Here is a 17,229-nt window from a genome sequence, read left to right as displayed (position 1 = left end):
TTTAGAAACTTTGATATCGGAATAACAGAACAAAAAGAAATGTGCATATTTGAAAATTAAATTAAAAAAAATTAAAATTAAATCTTTTTATCACACAGAATATGCATAATATGTGCTTGATGAACAAATATTGAAATATTTATGAATGATTTTAAATCTTTATGTATAGCCTTGGACAAAAGTACGTACATGTATAAAGAACCTATATTTTTAAAATTATTTTTAATTGAAGGTTGTTTAGAGAATTATAAAATTTTTTTTTTAATGTGAATTAGCTTTCGTTTTTAGAACCTTTAACATAATGCTAATAACTATAATTAAAGAAAACAATATAGATAAAAAAATTCTAGTTAAATAAGAAACTATAGATACCTGATATTTACTTTTGGTCAATAACATAACATTTGGCCATAAATATGTATTACAATATAAATAATATATTGTACATATATAACATACAATATGTTATTCATGGTAGAATACATGTTTATTCTAATACATATATACATATGTGCATGTATTGTATGCACAGAGAAAACGATTTCTTTGGATTTAATTAATTTTCCTGTATCAAAATAAATTTATTTGGTATGATCCAAACGAACCAATATTTGAATCAATAAATATGACTAATAACAGTATTGTTTTTATCAAATAATAGATGTTTGAATGAATAACAATATTTTTATTTAAATAATGTTTTATAATGTAAGCATATGTTGTTTTAATGAAACAACTTTTATGTGCGTATATATGAGAATAAATAGAAATAAATAGATATATTGCAAAATTATAAAATTATATATGGAAATTCATTTACATTAATATCACTAAATGTTGAAAAAGAGTTGTTTTTGTTCTCCATTTAGATAAATGAAATAATTTCGTGATTCGCGAATTATCTGTTAAATGTAATTACGTTAAAATTTAACATTTATTTAAAAAAGCGATTGTATTGTTTAATAACGTTCTCTTGTATATTCTCGATCAATCGCCTTCAAAATGATCACGCGACTGTACATTGCTACAAAATATCTCAAACTAAAGGCACTAAATTTTGGAATTTTATTTTATAAAACAAAAAATTTGGTTGCTTCTACGAGATATATGTAAATTTATTTATATTAACTAAATAATTTTATTTAGTACATTTTAATCAATTTGTTTGTTCTTAAAAAAATTTTTTTTTTTTAGTGTATAGCAGTTTAATCATATTTACATCAAGATTCGAACTAGCTTAATATTGAAATTGTAGAAATTCCAAGAAACTTTTTATTTACCGAGATAAATGAGGAAAGTGTATGTAATTACTTACCGAAATATCGCAAGTGAATAAAAAATTAATACCGTTGCGAATACGACGGTATAGCTGTGTTATTCATGATCTACAGGAATGATATGGGACAAGATGACAAGTTGCCTGCGGTGCATTTCCTGTTGTATGCAAATGCATTTAGCGGGAGCTGCCGTGAAACCTTTCGTAATTAATTTTCTAAATATAAATTATCAACAATTGCATCCGCTGTCATTGTACTTGCAAACGGAAAGGCTGTTTCTTTTTTTTTGTAAACGCGCTATATAAATTATTCGCTGGAAACGCGATGATTAAGTCGGCAATTATACTTATCTGGCCACATTCGTTGCATCTTGCTATCTTGACGGGTAATCTATTCAATAAGCAACGAAGACAAAAAGCAGAAAATGCAAAGCGGCTTAAATGCGTGAGAAAGACTCGGAATAATGTAATATTAATATGAGAAACTATACTGCGCGACACAACAAGAGCAGCTTGGTGATTTCGCAAGACAATTCTTATAAAGAACTCAAATTTGGAATTATGTAAAACATATTTATTTGTAAAATAATTGTACAGCAAGTGCAAAATAGAAAAGATATTTGGCGACGATAATCATATTTCTTTCCTAAATATTTTTTTATCATCAAAATTATTTTCCATTTGTATTTCGCAATTGCCGAAAGTGGCATTGAATTAAACAGGGTTTCTATAAAGTTTAGCTAATCATGCAATTATCAAATATGCGTGATTTTTTATTTTTATTTCTACTAGCTACATTACACAACGTAAAACAGAATTCTTTGAAAATAAAACTTTGAAAAATTAACTCAAATTACATGATTTTCCTAATTTCTATGTTTGCTTCCTTTAAAATACCTAGATTATCTTATTCTTTTTCTCAGTATTTCAATTATTAGAAAAATAACACACATCACACGGCATTGTTCCGCAGACAGGAAAGATGCTTTCGCGTAAGGATAAAATGGTAAACGAAGAGTCCATATAATAAATATATTATTTATTTAATTTCTATATTATTATTATTATTATTATAATCAGTTGCAGTATATTTAATCTATACTTATAAAGAAACGCGATTGAAACTGCCCTTCGCCGATTATGATAAGCTTTGGATGTATTATAGAATAGTAAAAAACCAAGAGACATGTCTAATATCTTCTTATATATGCTTTCCCGTACATTTAGAGATTAACACATTGACTGCTGACCTCATTTTTACCCAGGCGCGCAGCATTAGTAGGAAAATATGTATTTTTACACTTTTCAAGTTCGTCATACTTGATCCGCAAAATAAGTCTAAAAATATAATATATAGAATTGTCCTAATATTTTTTATACAAATATTTGTGGTAGAAACATCACGTCGAACAAGGAGAGAGTTCTCGATCGTCCTTTGCATTCAATGCGTTAAGATAATCTTTCAAAGTTGTATTTTTAATTTCAAATATCGATAACATCGTGCAACATACGCAATCAACGTTACGTAATAAAAAATTCTAAAAACAATATTATTATATTTTACATATTTCATAACTTTCGTAATTAAATTTCGTACCACGTCATTAGATTTTTCACAAATATATTTTTTAATATATTCTGTCTCATCTCTATCTCTCGATATTATTATTATATTCTCGATTATTTAGATTGATCTGTTGAGAATAATCTTAGCTTGTAAGAAAATAGTTTTAACTCGTTTTAACTTGTACATATACGAAAGAAAATGGATAAAAATATACATTTTATTTTTTAATAAAGTATACGTGCTCTTCGTTTTGAGCTGTCTTATAATACATCCAAGCCCATTGTTGATAAAAAACAGTTTCGACTGTTTCCTTATTCAGTAACCGATAACATATATAACATAATGTAATCAGGATCTGACTTGGGTGGGATATGAAAGCGTCTTTGCGTGTGTCTTTGTGTATGGTACTGCATGTGTATGTGTCCTCTGTCGAATATATATCCTCTATAAATGTATTTATACGTTGAATCAAAGGCACAATTGGTGTTTTTGAACGAACAACAGTAATTGACCTACGTGTTTCTCCGTATCGTCTTCGTATTTCAATTCTCGTCATTTCTAATCATGACTCTACTCAGATTCAACAAAAATCGTCGATTCTAAAATGTCAAAATTGTACCCAGAACACTGGAAGGATGAGCGAACAAGCTGTGTCAACGAGAAGTCACATCGTGCGACTTTTTATCGGTGTCACAATTGTCTTCTGTATTTGACTGTTATTCTAGAAATCGAGATAACGTTTGCGCGCGTCGTTTCGACGTATAGGCCGGATCACTTTTAAATATATATCTTTCGCTAATACCAATCGTTAATATTGTATTACGTTGAGTTTACATCTGAAAATCTAGATTGGCACTTAATTCGTTTCTGTATTCGGCGAAGTTAGATACGAGTTTGAAGATCCGTTTACAACGAAAAGACGCAGGCTCTATTTTATTAACCATCGTTGCAGTTGCAGATGCGTTTACATCCGGTCTGGATGCTGGTTTGGCTTAAACATCGACCTTGTAAGGTGAACCGGGAATGTGATCGTCGCCCCATTTGACGATCACGATGTATTCGCCCCGCTCACGCACCAGGTAACTCACGTTGTAGTTATTGCGGCCCGCGTGCTTCACGAAGACCTCTTCACAGGGCCCTTTGGGCCCGTACACGCCCACGAAGAGAATATTGTTACCTGTAATTATGGCATTGATCAGTGATTTCGAATGGCAGTTTCAAAAACAAAAAGTTAATTACCTTCTAATGTTAATTAAATTCTCAAAATGATTTAAATTTACGACATTATCAAAATATGCACTTCTGAACGAGTATTTAATTTTAAGATATTAAAATGTTATACTTTGTTTCCGTATTTTTCTTTGTAATATTTAAAAATGTTTTAGTTTTAACTGGTTTAGATTTAAAAACACTAAAACAATCAAATCATTGAAACATCTTTAACAACATTAAATGTTTTACGCTCATTTCCATCAATGTAGATTAACTTTGATCTCAGTTTTAACTTACTCTTTATCCTTTTCCAATTCTTAAAATTAAAAAAGATAAAGAGCAAATTAAACTGACAATGAGATCAAAGTCAATCTGCATTGGTAAGCATTAGTGTTTAAAATCCAAACATCGTTTATAAAACTAAACATTTTTATTTAAGAAACAAAGACAAAAAGAAAATATTTTAATATTTTAAAATTAAACACTTCTTTTGAGTATAGACTAACTAATACAATGTAATTAACAGATTAATGTGTTCAATTGGCAATAAAACATTTTCAGATATTTAATACGTTCCGTGCCGACTACCGACTCAAGTATCATAATTATGATTATTATATTTGTGAAATAAAATATATAGCATAATAACTAAAAAATTACAAATTACAAAATATTACAAAAACGAAGACTTAATGTACAAATGTCATTAATTAACTTAATTAACCAAAAATTGATAATAATAATAAAAAGGTAAATAAATTGACTTTTGAGCAAGCAAATTAAAATTAACAGAAAAACCAATACATATTTATTGCAATGAGAAACTCCGTCTGAGCAACAATTTTGAAATCTTAAATTTAAGAGTAACAAATTGATCTCTATGATATTATAAAAAATCAATCCTTGAATGCGTTTCATGCTGCACTGAGCCTTTATCAGTAGTGGTATTATTTATAATAGAAACAGTCGTTAAGGATGTGGTATACGACTTAAATATGTCTAACATTTGGAGTGGTATCTCGGATATCACCGTGAATTACTGGAATCTGAACGAATCCTACATTCAAATTGAAGATAAACACGCAAAAATGTACGAAAAATAAATAAAAAAAACATAAAAAACGTAAATAATAAATATAAGAATAACCTCCATGTCAATTAGATAAAAAGAAATAAATTAAATTAAATACTATTATGTATAACTGTAGTTTCGCAAATAAAGTGATCAAAAATTGTCTAAAATGTGGTCCTTCCAACCATTTTTGGTTTTTGGGAGAAAATAAATGGAAGTCAGAGTATGTTCAAATTTGTCGTCAAAATTAATGGTAGATAGTTAATTTAAGTAATAGATAGTTAATTTAAGTAATTTTCGATTATTGAAAAATAATGATAAATATTAATATGTTAGAAAAAAATCAAAAAATACAAAAGATGTGTGTTCAACCTATTGTTAGATCAAATCCTAGCTCTCCTACAACTTATCAAGAGCATGTCAATTCTATTAATTTTAATTTGCTCGTTCAAAAATCTATTAAATTACCTTCTAATTGTTATTAACATAGCTTGACATTGTTATATTATTTAAAAAGATTGATATTTAATAAAATTATTTTATAAAATTAACATTTTTTACAAATATTCGTTCATTATTTAATTATTAACGAAACATTTCGTAATTAAAGTGATATATAACAATGTTTTATTGCGTAAAATAAAATAAAAATTTTAATTTTTGTAAAATAAAGAGATAAAAGTAATATTTAAACATATTTGTATGTTTTTGAAAATAATTATTGAGTAGCAATAGAAATTTTTACCAATAATCGACCGAATTTAATTGATGAACATAATTCAACAAAGAATGATTTTCTTTAATATCAAAATAAGGCTAATTATTTCCTAGAGATTTTTGGACGCCGAATCCGATTTCCATTACTTCATTACGTCGCAATTTTGATAAATTTGCAAATAAGAGCTATTTTTACGTATTTTACCATATTATAAACTACGATATGTGATATGATGGAGAAGTCTTATTGCAAAATTAAGTATGTTGTTAGGATTTTCAGTTCTCCAAAAAACATTTCATATCGGCTATGGCTAATAAAAATATATTTATAATTAAATATGGAATATGTATGTGGAAAACCCTTACGTATATAATTTTTGCTAAAATTCAAATAATTTTCTTTGGCTATTCTGTCATTTAAAATTCGTTAATTTTAGATTAGATTCATATTCAGTAGTTAGCATAAAAAATTTCTATACATATATAAATTTTTATAAAAGTATTGAATCTATTTTGAATTTATAAATTGATAACAGATTCATATTTAGTGACTTGAAAAATCGTTAAGTTTAAAGAAATATATTTGAAAACTACTTGATAAATCATCAATAATTTAATTCACAGCTTCTCCTTAGTGAATCTATATTTACGACCTTATTGTGCAATTTTAATAATGGTGTTATGATATTATTGCGCAGCTATTACATGATACAAAAAAAATCTGTGCAACAATATCATAACGACATCGTTAAGGTTGCAGAATAGGCCCTTTAATCATGAATATTTTATTACTCATAGCCAACACAAAATTTCCAAGATTAAGAGTTTTAATAATATACTTAATTTGATTGTAATAAAACTTCAGCACGTAACATATTATATGACAAAGTCAATAGTGAAAATAATTCTTTTCGTCACTTTAACTGCAAAGAGAGAGACGTCAAGACGCTAAGAAACCATAAACAGTTCGCCTAAATTTTTCAACTAAAAAAATAAAATTTGGAAAAATACTCAAAGCTCTTGATCCGCTGATTCCAAATATGTAGGTGTCAAAGTGGATTCAGGTCAGGATTCAAAGATTTTGGGCCGAAATGATACGAGGAATGATAAAGTCAACTATTGTTCTTTAATATCATTTTAGCTTAAAATTCCTGAATCCTAATTTGAGTCCACTTTGACAGTACAGAAATTAGTGTGTCAAGAGATTTGAGTATTTTTTCAAATTTTAGTTTTTGGTTGAAAAATTTGGGTAAAACTTGGTGTCTCTCATATACATTCTTGTGACATATAAATCAATTTAGAAATCGGATTCGTATTCAACGTTCAAGAAAATGACTAGTCCCGTTACGTTTTTTTTTGTTTATAATTTTTATATAAAAAATTAAAATTTATAGTGATATTTCAAATTAAAAAATTGATCGCAGTGCAGCATGGATCATAATAAAAAGTATTTCATAATTATGTTTCTTTTTATAGCCAAAACATTCGACTCAAATAGAAAGTCCAACATCGGACGCAATGATATGTGGCACGGAACGTGTTAAATAAATCGATAACAAATATTTGCACACTGTAGCAATCGCATACCGGCATCCCCCGCGTGCACAGTGAATTGATTTTGCTTTCCTAAATAAGCTTTCTTGAGACCCATGCCTTTACTCGTCACTTTGCCCGCATCAGACTTGAATAATGGCAATACTGGTCCAGTCTGCTTGCTTTTCGAGATCTTTTGCACAGTTTCGACGACGATCGAGCTCGTCTCTTGCGCGCCTCTCTCCGCCAAATCCGCGCCTAGAATAAACAATATTTATTTTCTAATACTGTTTTTGGTTAAAGTATTTTATATAATATGTGTTGGTTGTTCGCGCGCGAAAAGTTTCAATAACACATTGGTGACGTGGTTTGTCATGTGTCTTTTTTTAATTCAGCGAATAGTTTTATTCTGCATATAAGATTGAGAACAAAGTTTCAAATTGATCTGTCAGTTTTTGTGTTAGCACTTCAAAACTGGCCCTTTAAAGCACTGATTCATCCTTTAATTGTTGCAATAGCTAAAATTCATGAATTGGTCTTCGAATTGCTGCTACATCCACTTTATTTAATAAATGATTGTGATAAATAAAATAAATTTGTCAGCAATTCAAAGTCCAATTAATGAATTTTGGCTACTGCAACGGTTAAAGCATGAGTCATTGTTTTGAAATGCCACACACAATAACTCTGAAACGCTGCCAAAACGTAAACTACTCTACAGATCAAATTGAAATTTTTACATCAAAGTTATAGAGACTGAAACTATTCACTGAATTGACAGTTACGTTAAAAATTACGTCACCAATGTATAATTTACAAAAGACTTTTCGAACAACCTACGTACATTGTTACATGTTGTAAAGAATACGTACCTGTGCAAGGAACCTTGTACGGTGAGCCCACGATGTGATAACCGTTGTATTTGATGCTAATGTAGTAATCGCCCGGTACCAAAGGCGTGTATCTGACTTTGTACCCCTCCTCGACCTCAGTACAGTCCATAGCGACCTTGCTAGGTCCGTCGACAGTGACTCCTAGCGCTCCATGACCCGCGTTACAGGTGTCAATGATGAAGTCGGTCTTCTGACCGGTCTTGATCTCCTTCAAACCGTTGCCATAGGCATGCAACGCCGCCGGGTCGGCGTCCACTTTACCAACTTTGACACGATACGGACTGCCTGTTATGTGTACCCCATTGAATTTGATGTGGATCTGATGAATGCCATTGTCTGTCGGCATGAACCTAACCGAGTATGTGTCGGCATCGATACTCTGGATGAAGCAGTCATCTTGGATGCCGCTTGGCGACACAATCTGAAAGAAATAAACAGAGAATAGATTGAAGCGATTCAAAAGATCGATCATTAAAATCTCCCGATTAAAGTGTCTGAGATCACATCGTCTTAAAATGTATAAAAATAAGATTGTCCTTGAATATTCTAAAAGAGATCTTTACATTAATTCAAGACGAAAATTTTTCATATAATTGAAACGGCTTAGTTTTAAAGATACAGGGATTAAACACACACACACACACACACGCGCACACAAATTTCAAAAATATAGGATGTCATAGTTGAAAGTAAAAAGTTTTTTCTTTATGATGAAACTTTATAAATGTTTCATTAAAGATATGTGGGCTCTTTTGTGGCATACATTATTTTTTTCGATCAGAGACAAACTTAAAACCAAGCGAAAAAAGATCTTTTAATAATCCGAGTGGTTTTCCAAATTTTTGGAAAAAAAAACAAAATTTTTCTTTTAACTTTAACATTCTTAATCTTTGAATACATAAGAAACGTCCTGTTTAGATAAAAATAAAAAATTTTAAGTTTCTGCATATTTCAAGCCGTTTTGTCATCATAAAAAAGAAGTTTGAAGAAAGAGAAAAGAGGTATTATAGCTACTGTGAATATTACGTGAAGACTACCTCTGTTATCCTCGTTATTATAATAAGCTGTAGATGATAAATTCTAACAATTGCTAATAAAATAAAAATAGGTGCCCTATTACTCCCTTTCTTCTTTTTTATACTTTTATAATTATATAATTATATAATTTGATAGGGTAAAGTCGCCTATTATGAGATGTTCCTAATATGAGGTAGCGAGGTTTCTGATACATTAATAAGCGCGTGTTATTTATACTATCATAAACTTATTACTCTTCGAGTGAAATCTATTCAGTAGAAAATTATTAGATCATGCGTGCAGTCATTGAAAAAAAATTTTTGAAATTGGATGCTGTTAAGATTTATTGAGATGAGACTTTAAACGTTATTTATTAATTATAAAATAAACAAATATTTGATAATAAATTCTGCATGCAGATAGAGTAAAGTCGTCGAGAGCTTACCAAAATGCTATAATAAAGTTTTTCATTGAGAACTTTCGAATTACGAGGCTTGAAAGTTATGGCTTTCAGCATTAGCACTGAGACTTTAAAATATCTCAAAGAGAATAGATTTTGAAGAAAAATGTTACGTACAAAAGTTTTTGAGTGTTAAAAGAGCGATTTGATTGATCAATTAGATTTTGAGTCTGGAGCCTAATTTAAAGCTAGTAAGCTCCAAATCGATAAGACCCATCTCATACAAAAAAAACCTTTGTGTCCCATATTAGGAACCGTTTTTTTGAATGAGCAAAATTGGCAATTGTGTAAAAAAAATTTTATATGCAACAAACTATAATTATTATCGATTGCTAACTTGTAGTTGTGAAACTTAAATATATTTACTATAATTCGGATATAAAAAAATAGTAGTTAATAGTATAATATAAATTAAATAAATTATAAGCTTTTAAAAAAAAGGTATCTCATAATAGGCGATTTTACCTTACTAATTCTTTTTAAATTTTCTTTCTTTAACCAATGGAATGTATTTTTTTTCCCTTGAGTTACGCGTAGTGCATAAATGCGAAATTTCTTCTCGATATTTTATAATTTCAAAGCACTAGACTTTTTATTTTACAAGCATTTTACGGTATTTTGCGTAAAATGATATCACAATTTAGTGCTCTTGAAATAGAATTGTTGAGTCGCAAAAATTAGAATTGAAGAAAATAAAACATCACAACTTTCAAATAAGCGACTACCAAGCGCAGCCGTTACAAGGATGACGGAGACATTGTCACTTTGTGTCGAAATCCTCCATGTGACTCATTCAGCTACGTGCATATGGCGAACGGTAAAAATACGTGTGCTGTACCACCTACGCGGTCTGATGTGGCGGCAGTCGTTTCACAAACACGCGAGTTATTTACGGCACTCTTCCTCTCTTTCGCAAGAAGATGGTATCGCAATGAGTTAGAACTCGCGAATGTTACAGTCGCACGAGTCGTCCTTGCTATCAGTGGGGAGAAAGGGCGGCTTTACCTTTGCGTCCAGTTCACCCTTGGCGCCGTTCTTGCGCACCAGGAAGGTGCACGGCTTGTCAGGCTGCACTCCACTCTCGGGGAACTGTGCGACCTCGAGCTTGTGTGCGTCACCCATTGCCGGTGAGATATAGACTTTGTGCGGCGAGTCCGGGATGTGCTGATCATTGAATTTAATTCCCACTCTGTATTCGCCTGAAAACACGTAACACGCGACAACACGTAAATAATGTGGATTTGCTTTCTGTTTGTATGAAGGCTATATATAAAATAACTATAACTGTAACTATTTACTTTTACAAATTGACTTTCCGAATTTTGTATATACAATCGAGTTTTTTAATTTATTGATTGATCAATCGCATAATACGCAAATGCAGCTTTTACAGAATAAAGTTGCATTTGAGCATAATGCGATTGATTAATCAATGAATTAAATAACTCGTCCTATATATACATATTTATATAAAACTATATAAATATATATACACACATACAGGATTAAGAAAGTTACTTTTTAAAAGTAATCAGTTACCGATACAAGTTATGGACTTCAAAAAGTAACTCGTTGCAGTTACAGTTACCTAAAAAGTAATGAAAAATTATTTTTCAGATACTTTTGTTTTTTCTTGTAACACTTTAAAATAAAACATTAACATAAGTACTAGACTTTTATATTATTAACATTACTCAATTATTTTATTTGTATTGGAACTTGTCAAATTTAGAGACGCCATTGTTTGATATTTAGTGAGGAACAAAGATAAAATTATTCCTGTGTCCATTTGCTGAAAAACATCCTACGTAAGGTATTTTTAATTGTGTAAGATGCATATAATATGTCTATTAATTACTTATATGTATACATAAAAAGTATGTAAACTGCGTTCTAAATTTGAATTTCTCTCAAAGATAAAATTAGATATAGAATTTAGATCCAAAGGTATTTTGAGTAACATCGATATATCATATGGAAAGAAAATTAAAGAAAAAGATTAGTTTACATATTATACAATTTAAAAAAAAAATAGAAAAAAATAATACAGCATGCAGTGATAGACAATATACGAAGAAAAACAAATATGCAGCACGAAAAGAAAAGAACAATATATGTATATGATTCTGTAGTAACGCCACAGAGAACGAATCAATTTCAAAAATTTAGTATAATTTTTCTCTGTTCTTAAAATAATTCAATATTCAATTATCATCATAAAGATTTTCTCTTTGTAGTGTTACTACAGAATCACAGAGGTTGAACATTTGTTCAATTATACTTGACCAACGATAAGCGGTTAAGTAGCATAATTGTGATTTGTTCGTACCTTTAGATCTAATTAATCACATAAAAGCTGTGTTTAGAAACATCAGCTATTTCAAACAAGTTTGAAAGTAAAGTGTAACTATTAATTTAGTTACTACTCATAAAATGTAACTAAATTACAGATGGAAAAAAAATAACAAAGTATTTAGTTGTATGTATATATACATACAGGGAAGTAACTCGTTACTTGTAACTCGTCAGAGAAACTTTTTTTTTATAACTGTAACCTAACCCTTGTTACTAAAAAAAGTAACTCTAACTGTAACGAGTTACAAATAACGAGTTACTTTTAACTACTTAATGATGTGTGTGTATATAGACATCCGATATGCACATCATTTATCATTTGTCACAACTAAAATAAAAGTTTTTAAGCAAAATAACTTTGTGTCAAATTAGTATACAGCGCATAATATAGTAAGATAAAGTAAAATATTTATTAAGATATATCGTAGACTGTTATTTCACAATTAATATTTATGTGGATCAAGAGTATGATCTAGCGTCCTATATAAAGAGAGAAGCGACATTGATGTCCGAAGTTCTGATTGGTAATCTGATTGTTACTTTGATTGGGTAAGTAAGCAGCCATTGTGACCACAGCTGTTTGGAGAGTGACATGGTTAGGTTATACAAAATTGAAACTGAATGAGAAGAGAAACATGGTTAAAATATGTCATTTATGATTTTGTAACAGTTTGAAGTGTCAGAGTGTTTCAAGTGACAATATATATTTATATTAAATGGTGTTTGATGACATTAGAGCGGTCACAATATGGCGATGTTGGAGGTGTTGGATAGGGTTAGTAGGATACTGGAGGTTGTGGTGGGGGTTCGAGGTCGCTTCTCTCTTTATATAGGACTTTAATATGATCTACAATAGCCATGTTAATTACTTCCAAATGAAACACGGCATTTAATCACGATACGTTTAAAACGAGTTGAATTTCCTGCCCAGCGGATGAAGAGAAAAGTTCGCGAAGAGGATATCCGCCAAAAGGTCGAACTAACCATCGTCTTCTCGAGACTCCTGCAACTCGTTTCCGGTCAGGACGATCTGCGTAGTGGCCGTGAAGGTAGCCATCGACCTCGATCTATGTCACGGATTTCGCCAAAAATGAAAGTCCAACGTCGAGGAAACGGAGGAGTCTTGGCGGGCGAAACAAACAAAGAGGAACTCGGGGGGTAATCGGAAGGGTTCAATCGGGGAGGGGGAACGAAAAGCGCGAGAAGAAAAAGAAAAGGAGTAAAGAGGAAGTAAAAGGGTGGAGAAGAGAGAAAGAGACGAACGATCGCAGCTGTAACCGAAGGTTGGCCGCGTACCACTACTTTTCCTCAGGTCGATCCTGATCTCGATTCGTCGGCGAGCTTTCTCCCCCCTCGTTCCCTGCAACCCCGCGTTTCTGTTTTACTCGCGCCCCCGTCGATCTCCCCACCACGTAGCAATTTGCTCCCACGGGGCCCAAATATAACCATCGAACGCTAATCCGCATCCAGCCGCGAGTGGCCAATCGCGGGGCCAAAATATGGATCCACCTTGACAAATATAGACGGTGATATTTCGGGAACCGAGAGAGATAGACAGAGAGGGGGTGGGAGGAGGGAGAGGACGATCAACACGAGAAAGAGGGATAAACAGGTATAAGCGACGACGGATCAACGAGCAGCCGAGTTGGATTCATTAACACTTTGTGGACAACCGACGTTGATCTACATTCGCGGCTACAGTGCGCATGTAAACCTAACCGCACATGAGTACAGGATATCTCGCCATTAGCAGAAGCTTTATCAATGAATAACTACTTAAACGAATTTATTTCGAATTTATTTTTAATTTATTAAAAAATTATGAAGATTTAGAGATGATGAGATGTAGATGTTTAAGATTGAAAATATCGAATTCATTGAATAATTGTCTCTGACAAAGTCATTTACAGCCTCAAAAAGAAGATCCTTTTTTCTCTTCAAACGTTATATAGTATTAATATTTTAAGTACACAAAAACTGGAAAAAACTAGTTGCGTAAATCTGGTTGATTGAACGGAAAAATACGAATCACATAATTAAGTTTATCAAATATTTTAACTATAAGATGTCGAAGTCAATAATTTAGTTATGGTAACCAGAAATTCTGATTGAATAGAATAAACATAAATTAACAATAACATCAATATTATAATTTCATACTTAACAATATAAATGTAATCTCACATATGTTGTACATAATGTTGTAAAGTGCAATATTGCTATTTGGAAGACATTTATAACATGCTTATAGTATGTGGAGAAGCTGAATGGCGTATACATTCTACTCTGATTGGAACACAAGATTCTAATATAATATAGAAACTAAAAAAAGACATCAATAATGATGAGAAGTTACATTTGAAAAAAAAAAAAAAATTCGTTCTACATATATGTATATATGTACACATTATTGCTGTCATTTGTTTTAATAACAATTTGGTAATGACGTTACAATTTTTCATAACAATAATGATAACATCAAAATTAAAATATTTACTTTTAATTAGTAATATGTGTACACGTTATTAATTGAAAAAAATAATGTAATTGAATTTAATATGTGTATGAATTCGACATATAAAATTATATTGTGTATGAGAGAGGGTCACTTGCACTATGACCGCTTTTCAAATATTGCATAATATTTACTAGTGCAGCAAAAAAATTATTCTAAAAAATTATTTTTTACACTAAAAATTATTTAAAAATTATTTTTTACACTAAAAATTATTTAAAAATTATTTTTTGCAAGTAAAAATATATTTTATAAAACACTTATAAAACATATTTGTTTTGTAGCATTTATTATTAGTATGTAAAATACCTAAAATTAATTTTTTTATAAATAAAAGTGTTTTTTATGATATTTGTTGACAGTAGGTATACCGCGGCTCTCTTCCTAACTCACAAACGCATTTCTCTTTCCCTCTTCGATAAAGTGTAAATTACTTTTGTTTTGCATACCCAATAAACTTCTGCCTACAGGATAATTGGTAAAACTCTATTGCTAACAAACTTGTGTTCATAAGAATTATGTCGCGTTAATATTTACTAAGTTATTTTAAGAAAAGAAAATGGTATTCCAACACCCCCTATTTTCCTCTAGTATTATGTTACTTTTATGTTACGAGTCAACTAACGTCATTATAAAATAATTATTATAAATAAATAAAAAGTGTAATGCATTATTTATCATCTCTGGATATTATAATAATTTCAAAAAAATGTATACCCAACTTATTAAAAAATTTTGGATTTGAAGATTCAAAAACATTCAGCAACAATCTGTTTTTATAGAAATTATAGGAATGTCGACGCGGTGAAGTAACGTTTCGTTTCATTTAGGAGGTATTCAAGTATTTAATTGTACATAATTAAATTTATGTGTATTATACCCAACGGGCGTACGCGTCACGGATGATTTACCTTGCCCGGATATCGTCGGCGATCCATAAAATTGAGGATAATTTTGGAACGCTCACGAGTAACTCGGGCGGCAGTATGCATCCGTTATGTGCGTGTATGTGTGTTGAATAAGCTGTCACGATGCAAAATGTGCGTAAATTGTCCATCGTTTAACAGAATTGATTTAGCGAACAAATTTGTTATTTCAGACCGACGTTACTGTCTTCTCGAGGCACAAATCGTCTTCGACAATCATTCTGCATCAGTTAATGGTGTAAAACAATCGTTTTACACCATTAAGTAGTATATTAGTGTTGGCAAATGTCCATCTTCACCGATATATTGTAACATTTTATGGACACTAAATGACGGATTGACAATTTCTGAATGTTGCAGTTCTAAATTAATGGTTGGAAACATGTCCTTCCTATGCACAATTACTTTAGACGTAAATGTTTTTCAATAGAATTTTACGATGATCAATATTACCGCGCGCATAGACAAAAAACACATTCATGGCTTACCGGGTTCACTAACGACGTAGCTGACGTAACAACTGCCGTCCTTGCGATCCTTGAAGTCTATCTGTGCTTTACTGGGCCCCTCAACGGAGACGGCGAGGGTGCCCGCACCTGCTTCCCTGGTCCAGATGTTGAATTCGCATGGTTCGCCTTGTTCTCCTCTCTCCAAACCAGGTCCGCCCGCGTGAACTCTGTGGGCACCGCCGTCCCTGAGCGGGCCCACCGTGAACTGGAAGGGCGAGCCGGGGATGTGCATGGACTTGTAACGCACGGATACCGTGTGTACGCCCAGCTCCTTAGGTACGAATGCTACTGCGTAGATACCATCCTCGGCTTCTTTAATTTCAGCGTCCTCGGTGACACCTCCAGGGGACGTGACGGTGGCGGCGAGATCAAAGGACGTGATACCGGGCATCTTGAAGGTTAGCTTGCATTGGCTACCGACCTCGGTGATCGGCACGGCTTCTCGTTGTCTCTGGATCTTCTCTCTCTGCCGATTACTGCCCTCTCCGCTAACCTTGACAGTGAACGGTGAACCCTCAACGTGGTGGTCCGCGAACTTCAAATTCATGATGTAGTAGCCCGGCTCGGTAGGCTTATAGGAGATGTTCAAAGTGCCGTCTTCATTGTCTTTGCACTGAATCTCAGCTTTGCTCGGACCCTCCATCGAAAGGGAGAGACCACCGAAGCCGGCGTTTCTCGTATCAATCGAAAAGTTGTTTTCCACATGGGTCTTGCCCTCCTTCAGACCTGGTCCGGAAACTTTAACCTTCTTCGCGTCACCGACCTCACGATCTTTCACATCGATCTTGAAAGGGGAATTCGGTATATGCTTGCCCATTCTCTTTACGCCCACGGTGTGCTCGCCCGCTTCGCGTGGTGTAAACGACACGCACATGTTGCCACTTCCTGGCATCTTCTTGAGAAAACATGGCTCCTCTAGACCGCTGGGTGCCGTGATAGATGCATTTAAAGACTTGATATCGGCATCGGACACTTTGCCCGGCAGCTGCACCTCGCTGGAAGAACCTACGGAGATTTGATTCCTCTTGCGCCCTTCGCCTAGAAACAGCATTTAATTTCTTCATTATAAAAAGAACGAGAAAAATTTAATGTACAATAATAAAAAACTGAAAATGTTATTGGAACACAATAATAACTTTCTATTTAGCTTGATCTCTCAATTTTGCAAAATATACCA

At 32.2% G+C, this 17,229-nt stretch overlaps 1 protein-coding gene across 8 annotated transcripts in view; it reads right to left on the bottom strand.

Annotated features, from left to right (window-relative positions):
- Window positions 1-2,294: 2,294 nt before the first annotated feature.
- Window positions 2,295-17,229, bottom strand: part of LOC105200463 (filamin-A) — a 133,124-nt gene continuing 118,189 nt past the window's right edge. For all 8 annotated transcript variants that reach the window (XM_039454599.1, XM_039454598.1, XM_039454600.1 and 5 more), the window contains 5 exons: window positions 16,032-17,090; window positions 10,753-10,946; window positions 8,250-8,691; window positions 7,432-7,635; window positions 2,295-4,020 (listed from right to left, as the gene is read on the bottom strand). In XM_039454599.1, the coding sequence (XP_039310533.1) occupies window positions 3,836-4,020; window positions 7,432-7,635; window positions 8,250-8,691; window positions 10,753-10,946; window positions 16,032-17,090 (2,084 nt within the window). In that variant the 3' untranslated portion in view covers window positions 2,295-3,835. The remainder of the gene's footprint in view (window positions 4,021-7,431; window positions 7,636-8,249; window positions 8,692-10,752; window positions 10,947-16,031; window positions 17,091-17,229) is intronic.

This window comes from Solenopsis invicta, chromosome 10, assembly GCF_016802725.1.
Source record: "Solenopsis invicta isolate M01_SB chromosome 10, UNIL_Sinv_3.0, whole genome shotgun sequence".
NCBI classification, from domain to species: domain Eukaryota; kingdom Metazoa; phylum Arthropoda; class Insecta; order Hymenoptera; family Formicidae; genus Solenopsis; species Solenopsis invicta.
This window is presented reverse-complemented; position numbering and strand designations above follow the sequence as displayed.